This window comes from Pagrus major, chromosome 8, assembly GCF_040436345.1.
Source record: "Pagrus major chromosome 8, Pma_NU_1.0".
Lineage (NCBI taxonomy): Eukaryota > Metazoa > Chordata > Actinopteri > Spariformes > Sparidae > Pagrus > Pagrus major.
Genome location: NC_133222.1, coordinates 12,741,099 through 12,758,033, shown reverse-complemented (window position 1 = coordinate 12,758,033; position 16,935 = coordinate 12,741,099). Strand labels below are relative to the sequence as shown.

Below are 16,935 nucleotides of genomic sequence, written 5' to 3'. Positions count from 1 at the left end.
TGCAGTTCCTGGCTCTGAAATTCGTCATCTTCAAGTGTTTCCTCCTTACTTAAAATGCACATTTATTTTTTATTAGATAACAGGTAAACAGCACTAGTAGGTTTAGTATCCTGTAAACCTATAGTGTGAATGTTGTAGAGTTGTTGAGTATTTAGCTTTTGTGAAGTGAACTAACAACACAGCCAGTTAATTTGTGTTTTTCTTGTTTCAAGTCACACCTTCTTCCTTGTATGTTGTCACATATGAGCTGATAAGGCACCATGTCTCAAAAGGATATTCAGTAACACAGCTGAAAAGAGGAAGGACTTGTAGAAGTAAATGTTTACGCTCAGTGTTATGAACACTGTTATGATACCTGATATGAGAGAGAAGATGATAGATGGATAATTATGATGATTAACACTCAGTAAACATTCAATAAGCCCTTGGCAAATGTTTAGTTAAATAAATGGTTGAGTGATTTAAGGATACACTGTAACACATTTACTGATCTTCACCTTCAACCATGTTGTAATAAGACACCTTTTCACAGGTTTGATGTTAATAGAGCCAGAAACCACAATGGTTGACACCCCAAATGTATCTTTGACCCCTCCTAAACAGCAAACATCCAGTGAAGTATTTTACATGACATTCATAGTGTGACACCATTCGGCTCATCCATCTCTGTCAGGACTGCACATTGCTCTCGAGAACAGCCAGGATGCCACCAGAACGGGCGATACCATGGCTCATCCTCTGCTTTGGACTGTCTGCCGCGACCACTGGTGAGTCCACTCAATGGGACACAAAGAGAGCTTCATATATTAAACCTAACGTTATTGTTCTGCACTATCATAAGTGAACTTATCATGTGAAAAAATATTGATGAAATAAATAAAGGTGGGGGTTTTTTCATGTGCATATTCGGTAATACAACAGGCTGTTTTTTGTGTGATATTATTGTGATCTTTTTAATAACTTAAAGCATAAATGTCTTTCTTTTTTAAGTCATGATTCAGTCGGTGACCAAAATGCCAATAATTACAGGTAATTTTTCTTTCCAAAGATAAAAGATAGCCAAAATCAAAATGTATAATTTGAGCTTCAGTGTAATGAAGGGTTTTTTTTCTCTCCACAAACTAGAAGTGAGACGCTCTCAGAATGACCAGTTCTGCAGTACATGGGGGAACTATCATTTCAAGACTTTTGACGGAGATTTCTTCCAGCTTCCCTACACTTGCAACTACGTCTTTGCGTCCCAGTGTAAGAGTAACTATGAGCTTTTCAATATTCAGCTACGACGGCAGGTGATAAATCAGACCACCACCATCAAGAAGGTCACTATGAAACTGGATGGGGTCGTCGTAGAGTTAGCCGAAACTTCCATCAAAGTTGACGATGATGTGTGAGTAACTTTTCATTACCCGCTGGTCTACTGGTTAAAATAATGGTTAATTCAAGATTCAGTTGAACATTAGTCCACACAGTTCTGTACAATGAAATGTTTTAATATCTTACTGGGGTGATTTTCTTAAATGTATTTATTCATTTATTTTTGTCGTCTCTAGTGTTACTATACCATTCAGCAAGCGTGGCATCTCAATTGGAAAAACCATGTCCTATGTCCAAATTGAGGCAAAGCTGGGTCTGATCGCCATGTGGGATGAAAAAGACTCATTTTGGGTATGTGTAAATATTGTGTCATCAGACCTGATTCTACTTGTGTATAAATTATATCTGATTTTTTTTTAATTATTGTTATTTTTGGATAACTTACAGATAAGCACATACACTGAGTTCTGAAAATATATACACTATATTTAGTTTTACTGCTATTTGACAAATCAGAGAATCGACTCAGGTGAATTTAAGATTAGTTGAGACTGATTAAAGAGAAGCAATTGTGAGGGCTATATTATACATTACTTGCCCACTGTTGTTTTGCTCTTTGATTCATTAAGCAGTTGTTTGGAAAATTGTGTCACTGGGACAAAACTAGTTCAGTGTCTTGATCAACACATTTCCTACGTTAATGACTTTATTTTGGAAGTCTATACAGACCAAAATACTACCAAAGATACACACACACTGCACTGACTCACACCAATATTAATCAAAGGCAACAGAAAAAGTGAAAGCCTGAGAGCATTTCATTTTAGATTTAGGTATGACAGTTCATTCTTTGAGACAGTAGTTTTCAAATGATAATATGATAAATGATATGATAAATTACGATGTGGATGTTCAGACTTTCCATTCTCTTCTTTTGTGGTAAAAACAAAGTTATCAGTGAGCTACTGCGCAAAGATTGTGCCAAGATTTCTTATTTTCTGCACTTTTTTCAAATCTAATTTTCACTTGGTTCCAAGGTTGAGCTGGATGCAAAATTCAAGAATCAGACTTGTGGCCTCTGTGGTGACTTTAACGGCGTCCAGATTTACGATGAGTTCATCGAAAAAGGTAATTACTAAAAAATAAAGCCTAAAACAAACTGCGCACAGTCAGTTTTCACATTTTCTAAAACCTATATTTGCTTCTAAAAACAGGGGATTCTGTAAGTCTTGAAGATTATGGGGATGTCTGGAAAGTCAATGGTCCAACTGAAGACTGTGAAGAAATCCTATCTAAAGACACAAAGAGCTGCGCAAATCAGGTATGTAAAAACGGATTTGCTTCAAATGATTGTTTGTAAATATTTTTTACTGATACAATTTAAATACATCATATACTTTGACCCACAGAAAGACCTCTGTAAGAACCTGCTCTTTAGACCTGAATTCCTCAGCTGCCATGGCCTGATTAATACTGAGTCCTTCCTCAAAGCTTGTGAGAAAGACCAGTGCAACTGTGACAGCAACAGCACTTCATGCTTGTGTTCAACCATATCAGAGTACTCCCGTCAGTGTGCTCATGCAGGCGGGAAACCACTGGAATGGAGGACCAAACACATGTGTGGTAAGAACAGCATTTACATGTTTGAGCGTTCATGGTGTCATTGAATTTATAGCTGAAACTCTGTTTTTATAAATTGTTAATTTTTTGTGTGTTGAATAGCAAAAACATGCCCTCTTAACATGGAGTATCGGGAATGTGGTAGTCCCTGTATTGACGCCTGCAGCAACCGTGAGAGAAGCCAAGTGTGTGATGATCACTGCATAGACGGTTGCCTCTGTCCGCCTGGTAAGCTTCCAGATTTGAAAATCAGGACAGATGATATTTGTCTAAAAGATGTTTTGTTTTTTTTGTTTTTTAAATGTTTTTGTATTATTTGTTCACACAACTATGTAATTTATGCTCTCAATTACTTAATATGTGCTGTTGTGTTACTGTCAAGTTGTCATAGCATCAGAAGTGGAAGTTGTAGTTTTAAAGCCAGGCTAGCACCTGTGTTTTCGTGTTTAGTTGCCTAAGGTTATTACATTAATTAAATTTTTCCTTGTCCTCTCAACACTCATCTTTACACATTTGTGCTGCAACATAAGACTAAGGCTTTTAGCTTTGGCTGCTAGGTGCTAGCATGCAACAGTAGCTTAATGTACTAAAAATTGACAGTAAAAGCTTTCAGGCCATTGTCAAATAAATCTTATTGAGGAGCTCGGATATAGTATTTGTGTGTTTGCTTTTTCATTTTGGATGGAGATATGTTAATAATATACTGCAGAATTTTTGATTAATGTTATCTTTGACATTCCTAAAACATCAAACATATAATGTTATTTATGTGCACAAATTATTAATTGAGAATGCAAATCAAGCAATTCAAAAGCATTTTCCCCCATGACACCTGCTGGGCTCTGCACACTTAGGGGCACTCTGAAAAAAAATATTTTGCAATACCCATGTGTATGTATAGCTTTTACAGTATTTTCACTGTAGAGCTGTTACGCTTCGACTAATCGTGTCATGTTTCCTCCAAGGGACTGTCTTTGATGACATTACAAAACGTGGCTGTGTTGCTGTTGAGGAGTGCTCCTGCATGCACAATGGCAAGCCATACTCCCCAGGAGAATCAATCTCGAGGCAATGTAAAGAATGGTAATCACTTAATTTTATTCAATATAATGTTTACATTTACAACATGTGTCTGTCATGATGGTCTGTCCAGATGAAGTGACTGAACTCTGTTGACAGCACCTGTACCAACGGTCAGTGGAGCTGTAAGGATAAGCACTGTCCTGGTATCTGCTCTGTACTGGGTGGCTCCCATATCTCGACATATGACGATAAAACATACACTTTCACTGGAGACTGCACATATATTCTCTCAAAAGTGAGGCATTCAAACTTTAATTCATCCTTTAATTCACAAAAATATGACATTACTTGTAAAAAAAAAAAAAAGAAATAAAGAAAAAAGAAAACTCTGTAACCGAGGGCATTTTTTTCTTCTTGATTTTAGGAAACTAGTGGGATTTTCCGTGTCCTTGGTGACCTGGAAAAATGTGGAAAATCAGTAAAGGGGACCTGCCTGACTGCAGTCACTCTGCAACTTCAAAAAAGCATGGTAAAATGAGACTTTATTATGGATTTCTCCTAATAAAGTGAAAACGTACTCATAGGATTTTCTCTGTTTCATATCTGAAGTAAAGGTTGAGATGTACCCTGTAGTTTTTAACAGTCATATTGTCTTTTTTCCCTGCTGCAGACGATAGTAGTTGAAGCAAACGGACAAGTTTTTCACAACAAAATGACCTCCAAACTGCCTCTTTTCGTGGGTGAGTGGATGGTTATTTTTGTTATTCATTTTTCTATGAAATAACAAGACATAATCGAGTTTTCTCAAATTAAAACTGTCTTTTCTAATTAATGTGAAAATGTTTTTTTGCCTGCAGATGACATAACAGTCTTCAGCCCATCAACATTCTTCATTGTAATCCACACCCCCCATGGGCTTCAGCTTGAGATTCAGCTCACACCCATCATGCAGGTCTACATCAAAGCCAGTGTTTCCAATAAGGGAAAACTCCAAGGTGTGTTTTACTTCTTGAGAACTTTTGATTATAGTGTAGCAGACAATATGAGGAATATCAGGATGAGCATTAAGTCAAAATCATTATCCTCATTCAGGTCTTTGTGGAGATTTTAATGATATGGAAGCTGATGACTTCAGAACCCGCTCTGGATTGATTGAGGGAACAGCTGGTCCCTTTGTTAATGCATGGAAAACCAGAGGACACTGCCACGATATGAAAAACAAATTGAAGGACCCCTGCAGTTTGAGCACAGCCAAGGGTAGGTAACAGACCTCATGCTCTATATTTTAATATCATTCTTTACATCACTGTACCAGTTAACGTGTTTGTTTGTTTTTTTATAGAGAAATATGCCAAAAACTGGTGCGCCTTGCTGTCAGACCGAAAAGGGATTTTTTCCAAGTGCCATTCTGAAATAAGCCCAGAAGACTATGAAGCTGTAAGCAGTGATTACATTTTATATGTTGTCTAACATTGGTATTATTTTACTTTCTTTAACACACATTTCAACTGCTCATTTTGCCGTTTCTCTCAACAGTCTTGTATATACGACGCCTGTGCCTGTGATAACAGTGAAGAATGCATGTGTGCTAGCTTATCCGCTTATGTCCATGCATGTGCCGCTGAAGGTGTTTTACTGAATGGATGGAGGAACAACACATGCAGTAAGTTAAACCTAAACTACCAAAACTGAAACAATGAAGTCTATAGCTATTATATTCAAACACTGAGTGAATCTGTTTCCTTTCAAAAGAGAAGTACATGACTGCCTGCCCTCCGACTTTTGTGTATGACTACCAAATGACAAGCTGTGGACGCACCTGCCGTTCTCTCAGTCAGTCAGACTCAACATGTGGGGTTAGGTTTACCCCCCTTGATGGCTGCGGCTGTGCTGAAGGAACTTACCTAAATGAGAAGGAAAAGTGTGTGCCAGCCAGTAAATGCCCCTGTCATGCGGGACAGACGTTGGTACATCCCAGGCAAACCACCAGGCTCAATGGACAAACTTGGTGAGAATTTCGATTTTTCAAAACAAATAATAAAGCAGAGCAGTCTTTTTTTTTATTAGTCAGCTGATGGTTGAGAGGTCACAGGAAAGAAAAGAGAGAGAATGGAGAGAGAGATGGTGCAAAGGTCTCCATCAGGAGGCAAACTGGGAACTTTATTTTTAACTAAACAAAAGAGACACAAGATTAGTGGGTCCTAAGTTGTGGGTCAAAGTCCCAGGAGCCAATTGTGGGTCAACTTTGTGTAGTACATATCAAGCTCATTGTAGAGTGAGTACCAGTGTTAAGGCATGCAGCGCTCCAAAATCAAGCTAGCCTAGCGATGCTTGCCTTGCACATCATTGTGGTTCCTAGAGGATCTCTGCAGCTAATTCCAGAGATGGAAGCTAGCATTGTCTTAAAAGTACTTTTTAACAGACGTAATACGTGAAATTTGGTTTGACTTAAAGTGAAGAATAACCTAAAAAAAAACAAAAAAACAACCTGGGTATGTTATATGCAGGGGGGGCAGGGGGGTACTGCCCTCGCTGCCCTTGCTTGAAGTCTAGCTTGTAACTTGTTCTTTTCAGTGAAGACAATGCATTATTAACTTTATTACTTCTCTGTTTATTCTCATTATTATTAGGCCCATGGACATTATGCTGTAAAATAAAAAGCTTTGTGAGCCTAAATTTGTTGTAGTTCCTATGTTCCAATGGTTTTAATGTTGATTTTTTAAGCCCTATTTTATTAGGTTTAATGCTCCATTTACACCTTATATATTTTTTTTTTTTTTATTTTTTTTTACATAAAATTGAAGGAGGTCTTGGTTTTGACACATTGTTTGTGTGTCTTTCCTCTTGAGGCTTTCGTTTAATCCAAATGTCCAAAAACAGCGTTAGTGACTCGGGGCAAAAACAGAGAGAAATTATTCTTTGTAACACATGTTAACATTGTGAAATTGTATATTTTAAACCTTCAAGTCCTGAAACTAACCTATTATTGTTCTTGTCTAAACCTAACAAAGTATTGTTTGTGCCTCAACCTTACCAAACAGTAGTATAACAGCATGCTCCACTCAGGATACCAACGAGAGTCCTGTACTCAACCCATGAAGCCAGAATGGCTTGCTTAAAATCTGGACATAGTTGCTTTCTTGGGAGAAGAAATTATGATCCTGGACCAACATTAATTTGGAAAACACCAACACAGGGATATCAGATAGACTTTGACAAATCAGTAACTATTCAGGTGTACACTGCTTCCTGCAACCTCCTCCGTTCAGAGAATGGACTGATGGACACAATATTTAATTGGCATCAATTAAGCCTGTGTGTGTGGGGACAATGACTTAATTACCACTGAGAATTGTAGATCCTAAAAAATAAGAGCTGTTTGCAACCACTGTCTTACATTGTTTTTGCTGGAGAAAGAAATTGAGCTAAAACTTCCAGAAATTAACTCGTCTTTGGCCTCCTTGCCTGTTTTTCTGTGCATTTCAGCACCTGTCACAGTGGAAAGCTAGACTGTAAAGGACAAGCCAAATATGAATGTAAGTACAAATCGCTCAGCTTATCATAGTATTCCCTCGACAGCAAAGTACTGTATGTGCAACATCAAGCGTACAGTGGTGTCCTTTGTAACATGCTTTCATTGTCATCAGCATGCAAAGATCCAATGATTTACTTCAACTGTTCAAGTGCAAAGCCGGGCGTCAAGGGATCGGAGTGCCAAAAAAGCTGCCAAACAGAAGACATGGACTGTGTAAGATTGAAACACTAGTTCATGATTGTTGTTAAATCTTCTACTAATGTATATTAAAGCAGCAGGATGACATGTTGTATACATTGCTTTATGCTGTACAGGACAGTAAACAGTGTATCTCAGGCTGTGTGTGTCCTACTGGCCTGCTGTCAGATGGCAATGGAGGCTGCATTGAGAAGGAGCACTGTCCTTGCAAATATGATGAAGACTACTATAAGTCTGGACAGACTATCACGGTGGACTGCAACACCTGGTGAGCCCTCTAATCCTTTCCACACTATTTTGTTTTTCAAATCTGAGACACAACGTGACATTACTTCATCAATATAATTCATAGCACTTGCAAAAGTGGAAAATGGAATTGTACGCATCAAAACTGTGATGGAACCTGCACCATATATGGAGAAGGGCATTACATCACTTTTGATGAAAAGAGATTCTCCTTTAATGGGGACTGCGGCTACATCTTCACGCAGGTATAGAGCTACTTCGTTTTGTCTTTTGCGATTTGTGAAAAGTTAGTCTTGGGATACTAACATCAATATCTTCCAGGATTATTGTGGGGGCGAAATGAATGGAAGCTTCAGGGTTCTGACTGAGAGCATCCCTTGTGGATCAACTGAAAGCATCTGCTCCACTATTATCAAGCTCTACTTAGGGGTACATTACTCTATTATATGCATTTAAAACCATGTTTACAATGCTGTCTTTGCAGGACTACAAATAAGCAAGTTTTGTTTCTTTCAGAACAAAGAAATTGTTCTTTCAGAGGAAAATGTCAAAGTTATCAAACAAAGCAAAGGGGTGGACATACCCTATCAGGTCCACTCTTTGGGTATATATCTTGTCATTGAGGCAGAGAATGGTCTTATTCTCATTTGGAATAAGAAGACAACACTCATGATCAAACTCAGCTCCACATTTAAGGTGAGAAGATATATAGACAGGTATTCAGGTAATTGTTGGAGTGGTTGCCATTTTACAATTGAACTATTCCATTTTATCCCAGGGAAAAGTCTGCGGTCTGTGTGGGAACTTCGATGGGAATGTGAAGGATGATTTCACCACCAGAAACAAAGAAGTTGTGGCCGAAGCCCTTGATTTTGGAAACAGCTGGAAAGCGTCAACTACATGCCCTGATGCAAAAGCACTAAAAAATCCCTGCAGTCTGTACTCACACAGGCAGGCATGGGCCTCAAAACACTGCAGCATTATCAACAGTGAAGTATTTACTGCTTGCCATTCAAAGGTAAGGAAACAATTGAGCAATATCACATGGCATGAAAACACAAACAAAGTTATTGTAATCAGATAACCATCTGCATAATGGCTTTCTGTATAATTAGCTGAATATAATTTAGCCTCATCTTACATTTACAATTTTTTCTTCCAAAAAGGTGGAGCCGCAGAATTATCATGATGCATGTGTGAGAGACACGTGTGCCTGCAATACAGGAGGAGATTGTGAGTGTTTCTGCTCGGCTGTAGCAGCCTACGCAGCAGCCTGTAACAAGGCCGGAGCCTGCATAAAATGGAGAACTCCCACAATCTGCCGTGAGTGTTGTATTTCTGAGGAGATTAAAAAAAAAAGACAATGTATTGTCAGCTTACAGTAGTTTGTTAATATTCCTTTCTTTTGTTTCATTAGCTCTATTTTGTGATTTTTACAATCCTGATGGAGAGTGTGAATGGCACTACGAGTCCTGCGGGAAACCCTGCATGAAGACTTGCAAGAATCCCTCAGGAATGTGCTCCAATAAAATTCCAGCATTAGAAGGTACAAATAAAATATAATGTGGGTATTTCAAACTTAAGAGTTATTTAGGGAGAATTGACAGCGCATGATTTTGTTCTGGCAAAGCCCATTGGTTAAGTGCAATGGTGCTTACCATCATCTTAACAACTTTTACCACTCAGAGATTGTCCCGGGGTTTAGGTTGACTTTCTGTCTCTACCTATTCTGTGCTTGTTTTGTGATTTACCGTAACATTATATTTTTAAGGTTGCTATCCACATTGCCCGCCTGAACGATCTTATTTGAGAGAAGATACCATGAAATGTGTGTCAAAGGAGGAATGTGGCTGCTATTACAGGGGGAAATATTATGAACCGAGGGAGCGTGTGCCTTCGGAGGAAAACTGTCTGTACTGGTAGGACACTTTCCATCTTATTAAGACTGATGTTGGTGCAAAAGTTAATGACCATTTTTATGCTACTTTTTTTTTTAATTTAGAAAAGCTGACACAATGAAATAATTAATACTATCATTCATTCATGCTGATAAGCTATATTATAAATTGAAAACAATTTTATTGCAGCATTATATACTGAATATATATGTGTATATGGTTAATAAAGTAGTGATTCATTATGAAAATAATTACAAATAAGATATTAAGGGTTCTATTTATCAAGCATTTTGCAGCACTGCACTAATCACAGTCAAGTGCATCTTGGTCACTTCATCAGTGGTGTGTGCCAAATGCAATCACCTGGTGCACCTGGGGCTCACATGTACGCAGGATTTACATAGAGGGTTGAATCAGAAAGAATACATTATCATACAGTATAATACATTATACAGTAGGTGGGCTTGTTACAGCCTGTGAAAATCATGGCCAATCACATTTGTTACTTTCATCCCCGTCATGTTTGTGAATATTTGTCATACTTCAGAAACCCTCTGGTTTTCCTTTGAGGAAACTTGGGCCAAAATGTTTCCACACATATACAGATATGTTATTTTTAAACAGATATTTTTCCCCATATCCATCCACATGATAATATCTCTGTATACACACAAAAGCAAAAAATATGCCAAATGTCCAAACAAGCATGCCTGGCCAGTGCCAATAAAGTCTAGGTCAATGATACGTTAAAAACCAGAACATTCTTAGCATAAGTAGTTAGCTCACTCTGATTAAATGAAATTATTGTTTTTGACGTATCATTGACTTAGACTTTATTGACACCCTGCCACATTGGCCCAGCATGTGAATTTAGCCACACGGATTCCACATATAAATATCTGTTTCAGTAACATTTAACGTGATCACATGTTAGCTGGCTGAAGAGTGTAGAATAAAGGTGGAAAGATGAGCAAAGCATGAATAAAAGGGGTTTTATTGTATATGGGTGTGCCTTCACAAATATAATGAAAGAGGATTGGCACTGTCACATTCCCCATCGTGCCTCTCCTCCCACTGGGACGCATGGCAAGTTGCTAAGATACCAAATTGGCACAGTTGAAGAAGTTACCTCATCGTGCCCCAGTAAAATACCAGTTCACTTGTGTGATGTTGCATCGCGCGCTGTGCGCCAACACCAACATGTGACCCTAAATGTTTATACATTGTGTTCAATCTGTTCTTTTTATTTATCTTTTAGTTATTGTTCTTCAACAACGCTTGAATGCAATATCCAAGGTGAGCATGATTATGAATATTCCTGTGATTGACTATCACAACATAGAGAATAATGGAAAAAACAATATAACGTGTACATTTTAACCATAAAGATTCATGTTATTCTCATATGAATACTTCTTTTGCAGCTTGCTCAACAACTACAACCACAGAAACACCCACAACAACCACAGAAACACCCACAACAACTACAACCACAGAAACACCCACAACAACAGAAACAACCACAACAACCACTGCAACAATCACAACCACAGAAACAACTACAACCACACCAACAACCACAACCACAACTACAATTACAACCACAGAAACACCGACAACTACAACCACAGAAACACCTTCAACAACAGAAAGAACTACAACCACAGGAACAACCACAACAGCAACAACCACAACCACAGAAACAACAACCACAACAGCAACAACCACAACCACAGAAAAACCAACTACAACCACACCACGAACCACAACTACAACTACAATTACAACCACAGAAACACCTACAACAACCACAGAAACACCTACAACCACAGAAACACCGACAACTACAACCACAGAAACACCTTCAACAACAGAAACAACTACAACCACAGGAACAACCACAACCACAGAAACATCCCCAACAACTGTTGACTGCTATGTTTGTAACTGGTCTAATTGGACGAACAGCGATAAACCTGACAAAGGCAATCCAGATGGTGGGGATTATGAACCCATTGAAAACATTCCTGATCTAGATCAAAATGTTTGCAGAAAACCTCTAGAAATAGAATGTAGAGCAAAAGGCTTAAATATTCCTTTCAATGAAATAACTCAAAAAGTAACGTGCAATGCAGAAGTTGGACTGAGTTGTAATAATAGAGACCAAGATATACCTCTCTGTAACGACTATGAAATCCGAGTAAGATGTTGTATTAATGTTTGTGTAACATCATCCCCAACAACTACAGAAACACCAACAACAATTACAACTACAGAAACACCAACAACAATTACAACCACAGAGACACCCATAACAACAAGTACAACCATAGTAACACCCACAGCAACAACAACAACAACAACAGAAACAACCACAACAATCACAACCACAGAAACAACTACAACTACAACCACACCAACAACCACAACTACAATTACAACCACAGAAACACCTACAACAACCACAGAAACACCTACAACCACAGAAACACCAACAACTACAACCACAGAAACACCTTCAACAACAGAAACAACTACAACCACAGGAACAACCACAACAGCAACAACCACAGAAACAACTACAACCACGCCAACAACCACAACCACAACTACAATTACAACCACAGAAACACCTACAACAACCACAGAAACACCTACAACCACAGAAACACCGACAACTACAACCACAGAAACACCTTCAACAACAGAAACAACTACAACCACAGGAACAACCACAACCACAGAAACATCCCCAACAACTGTTGACTGCTATGTTTGTAACTGGTCTAATTGGACGAACAGCGATAAACCTGACAAAGGCAATCCAGATGGTGGGGATTATGAACCCATTGAAAACATTCCTGATCTAGATCAAAATGTTTGCAGAAAACCTCTAGAAATAGAATGTAGAGCAAAAGGCTTAAATATTCCTTTCAATGAAATAACTCAAAAAGTAACGTGCAATGCAGAAGTTGGACTGAGTTGTAATAATAGAGACCAAGATATACCTCTCTGTAACGACTATGAAATCCGAGTAAGATGTTGTATTAATGTTTGTGTAACATCATCCCCAACAACTACAGAAACACCAACAACAATTACAACTACAGAAACACCAACAACAATTACAACCACAGGAACACCCACAACAACAACTACAACCACAGAAACACCTACAACAGCTACAACCACAGAGACAACCATAACAACAACTACAACCATAGTAACACCCACAGCAACAACAACAACAACAACAGAAACAACCACAACAATCACAACCACAGAAACAACTACAACTACAACCACACCAACAACCACAACTACAATTACAACCACAGAAACACCTACAACAACCACAGAAACACCTACAACCACAGAAACACCAACAACTACAACCACAGAAACACCTTCAACAACAGAAACAACTACAACCACAGGAACAACCACAACAGCAACAACCACAGAAACAACTACAACCACGCCAACAACCACAACCACAACTACAATTACAACCACAGAAACACCTACAACAACCACAGAAACACCTACAACCACAGAAACACCGACAACTACAACCACAGAAACACCTTCAACAACAGAAACAACTACAACCACAGGAACAACCACAACAGCAACAACCACAGAAACAATTACAACTACAACCACACCAACAACCACAACTACAATTACAACCACAGAAACACCTACAACAACCACAGAAACACCGACAACTACAACCACAGAAACACCTTCAACAACAGAAACAACTACAACCACAGGAACAACCACAACAGCAACAACCACAGAAACAACTACAACCACACCAACAACCACAACTACAATTACAACCACAGAAACACCTACAACAACCACAGAAACACCTACAACCACAGAAACAACGACAACTATAACCACAGAAACACCTTCAACAACAGAAACAACTACAACCACAGGAACAACCACAACAGCAACAACCACAACCACAGAAACAACAACAACCACAACAGCAACAACCACAACCACAGAAAAACCAACTACAACCACACCAACAACCACAACTACAATTACAACCACAGAAACACCTTCAACCACAGAAACAACAACAACCACAACAGCAGCAACCACAACCACAGAAACATCCCCAACAACTGTTGACTGCTATGTTTGTAACTGGTCTAATTGGACGAACAGCGATAAACCTGACAAAGGCAATCCAGATGGTGGGGATTATGAACCCATTGAAAACATTCCTGATCTAGATCAAAATGTTTGCAGAAAACCTCTAGAAATAGAATGTAGAGCAAAAGGCTTAAATATTCCTTTCAATGAAATAACTCAAAAAGTAACGTGCAATGCAGAAGTTGGACTGAGTTGTAATAATAGAGACCAAGATATACCTCTCTGTAACGACTATGAAATCCGAGTAAGATGTTGTATTAATGTTTGTGTAACATCATCCCCAACAACTACAGAAACACCAACAACAATTACAACTACAGAAACACCAACAACAATTACAACCACAGGAACACCCACAACAACAACTACAACCACAGAAACACCTACAACAGCTACAACCACAGAGACAACCATAACAACAACTACAACCATAGTAACACCCACAGCAACAACAAACACAACAACAACAGAAACAACCACAACAATCACAACCACAGAAACAACTACAACTACAACCACACCAACAACCACAACTACAATTACAACCACAGAAACACCTACAACAACCACAGAAACACCTACAACCACAGAAACACCAACAACTACAACCACAGAAACACCTTCAACAACAGAAACAACTACAACCACAGGAACAACAGCAACAACCACAGAAACAACTACAACCACGCCAACAACCACAACCACAACTACAATTACAACCACAGAAACACCTACAACAACCACAGAAACACCTACAACCACAGAAACACCGACAACTACAACCACAGAAACACCTTCAACAACAGAAACAACTACAACCACAGGAACAACCACAACAGCAACAACCACAGAAACAATTACAACTACAACCACACCAACAACCACAACTACAATTACAACCACAGAAACACCTACAACAACCACAGAAACACCGACAACTACAACCACAGAAACACCTTCAACAACAGAAACAACTACAACCACAGGAACAACCACAACAGCAACAACCACAGAAACAACTACAACCACACCAACAACCACAACTACAATTACAACCACAGAAACACCTACAACAACCACAGAAACACCTACAACCACAGAAACAACGACAACTATAACCACAGAAACACCTTCAACAACAGAAACAACTACAACCACAGGAACAACCACAACAGCAACAACCACAACCACAGAAACAACAACAACCACAACAGCAACAACCACAACCACAGAAAAACCAACTACAACCACACCAACAACCACAACTACAATTACAACCACAGAAACACCTTCAACCACAGAAACAACAACAACCACAACAGCAGCAACCACAACCACAGAAACATCCCCAACAACTGTTGACTGCTATGTTTGTAACTGGTCTAATTGGACGAACAGCGATAAACCTGACAAAGGCAATCCAGATGGTGGGGATTATGAACCCATTGAAAACATTCCTGATCTAGATCAAAATGTTTGCAGAAAACCTCTAGAAATAGAATGTAGAGCAAAAGGCTTAAATATTCCTTTCAATGAAATAACTCAAAAAGTAACGTGCAATGCAGAAGTTGGACTGGGTTGTAATAATAGAGACCAAGATATACCTGTCTGTAACGACTATGAAATCCGAGTAAGATGTTGTATTAATGTTTGTGTAACATCATCCCCAACAACTACAGAAACACCAACAACAATTACAACTACAGAAACACCAACAACAATTACAACCACAGGAACACCCACAACAACAACTACAACCACAGAAACACCTACAACAGCTACAACCACAGAGACAACCATAACAACAACTACAACCATAGTAACACCCACAGCAACAACAACAACAACAACAGAAACAACCACAACAATCACAACCACAGAAACAACTACAACTACAACCACACCAACAACCACAACTACAATTACAACCACAGAAACACCTACAACAACCACAGAAACACCTACAACCACAGAAACACCAACAACTACAACCACAGAAACACCTTCAACAACAGAAACAACTACAACCACAGGAACAACAGCAACAACCACAGAAACAACTACAACCACGCCAACAACCACAACCACAACTACAATTACAACCACAGAAACACCTACAACAACCACAGAAACACCTACAACCACAGAAACACCGACAACTACAACCACAGAAACACCTTCAACAACAGAAACAACTACAACCACAGGAACAACCACAACAGCAACAACCACAGAAACAATTACAACTACAACCACACCAACAACCACAACTACAATTACAACCACAGAAACACCTACAACAACCACAGAAACACCGACAACTACAACCACAGAAACACCTTCAACAACAGAAACAACTACAACCACAGGAACAACCACAACAGCAACAACCACAGAAACAACTACAACCACACCAACAACCACAACTACAATTACAACCACAGAAACACCTACAACAACCACAGAAACACCTACAACCACAGAAACAACGACAACTATAACCACAGAAACACCTTCAACAACAGAAACAACTACAACCACAGGAACAACCACAACAGCAACAACCACAACCACAGAAACAACAACAACCACAACAGCAACAACCACAACCACAGAAAAACCAACTACAACCACACCAACAACCACAACTACAATTACAACCACAGAAACACCTTCAACCACAGAAACAACAACAACCACAACAGCAGCAACCACAACCACAGAAACATCCCCAACAACTGTTGACTGCTATGTTTGTAACTGGTCTAATTGGACGAACAGCGATAAACCTGACAAAGGCAATCCAGATGGTGGGGATTATGAACCCATTGAAAACATTCCTGATCTAGATCAAAATGTTTGCAGAAAACCTCTAGAAATAGAATGTAGAGCAAAAGGCTTAAATGTTCCTTTCAATGAAAT

The 16,935-nt window shown here is 38.9% G+C and overlaps 2 protein-coding genes across 2 annotated transcripts; both read left to right on the top strand.

Annotated features, from left to right (window-relative positions):
* Positions 1–703: 703 nt before the first annotated feature.
* Positions 704–9,859, top strand: LOC141000923 (mucin-2-like). Its single transcript, XM_073471810.1, has 27 exons — positions 704–767; positions 991–1,029; positions 1,126–1,387; positions 1,551–1,665; positions 2,352–2,442; positions 2,529–2,635; positions 2,724–2,937; positions 3,037–3,162; positions 3,900–4,017; positions 4,114–4,252; positions 4,382–4,486; positions 4,628–4,697; positions 4,815–4,952; positions 5,050–5,214; positions 5,300–5,394; positions 5,494–5,620; positions 5,710–5,965; positions 7,444–7,493; positions 7,605–7,705; positions 7,807–7,958; positions 8,043–8,181; positions 8,258–8,365; positions 8,453–8,632; positions 8,715–8,954; positions 9,103–9,259; positions 9,354–9,482; positions 9,708–9,859. Exons 1-27 carry the CDS (start codon positions 704–706, stop codon positions 9,857–9,859), a joined length of 3,639 nt encoding a protein of 1,212 aa, XP_073327911.1.
* A 1,000-nt stretch (positions 9,860–10,859) lies between these two features.
* LOC141000922 (uncharacterized) lies at positions 10,860–16,889 on the top strand. The gene is made up of 5 exons (XM_073471809.1): positions 10,860–10,920; positions 11,709–12,155; positions 12,228–14,054; positions 14,307–16,823; positions 16,879–16,889. Exons 1-5 carry the CDS (start codon positions 10,860–10,862, stop codon positions 16,887–16,889), a joined length of 4,863 nt encoding a protein of 1,620 aa, XP_073327910.1.
* Positions 16,890–16,935: the final 46 nt, after the last annotated feature.

Bases quoted from the DNA above. Each gene is read 5' to 3' on its own strand.
- LOC141000923 (XM_073471810.1), top strand. From the start codon at position 704: ATGCCACCAGAACGGGCGATACCATGGCTCATCCTCTGCTTTGGACTG. The intron at 2,443-2,528 runs GTAATTACTAAA...TTCTAAAAACAG, and splicing joins CGATGAGTTCATCGAAAAAG to GGGATTCTGTAAGTCTTGAA. The intron at 2,938-3,036 runs GTAAGAACAGCA...TGTGTTGAATAG, and splicing joins GAGGACCAAACACATGTGTG to CAAAAACATGCCCTCTTAAC.
- LOC141000922 (XM_073471809.1), top strand. From the start codon at position 10,860: ATGAAAGAGGATTGGCACTGTCACATTCCCCATCGTGCCTCTCCTCCC. The intron at 10,921-11,708 runs GCAAGTTGCTAA...CTTCAACAACAG, and splicing joins TCCTCCCACTGGGACGCATG to AAACAACTACAACCACAGGA. The intron at 12,156-12,227 runs GTACAACCATAG...TCACAACCACAG, and splicing joins AGAGACACCCATAACAACAA to AAACAACTACAACTACAACC.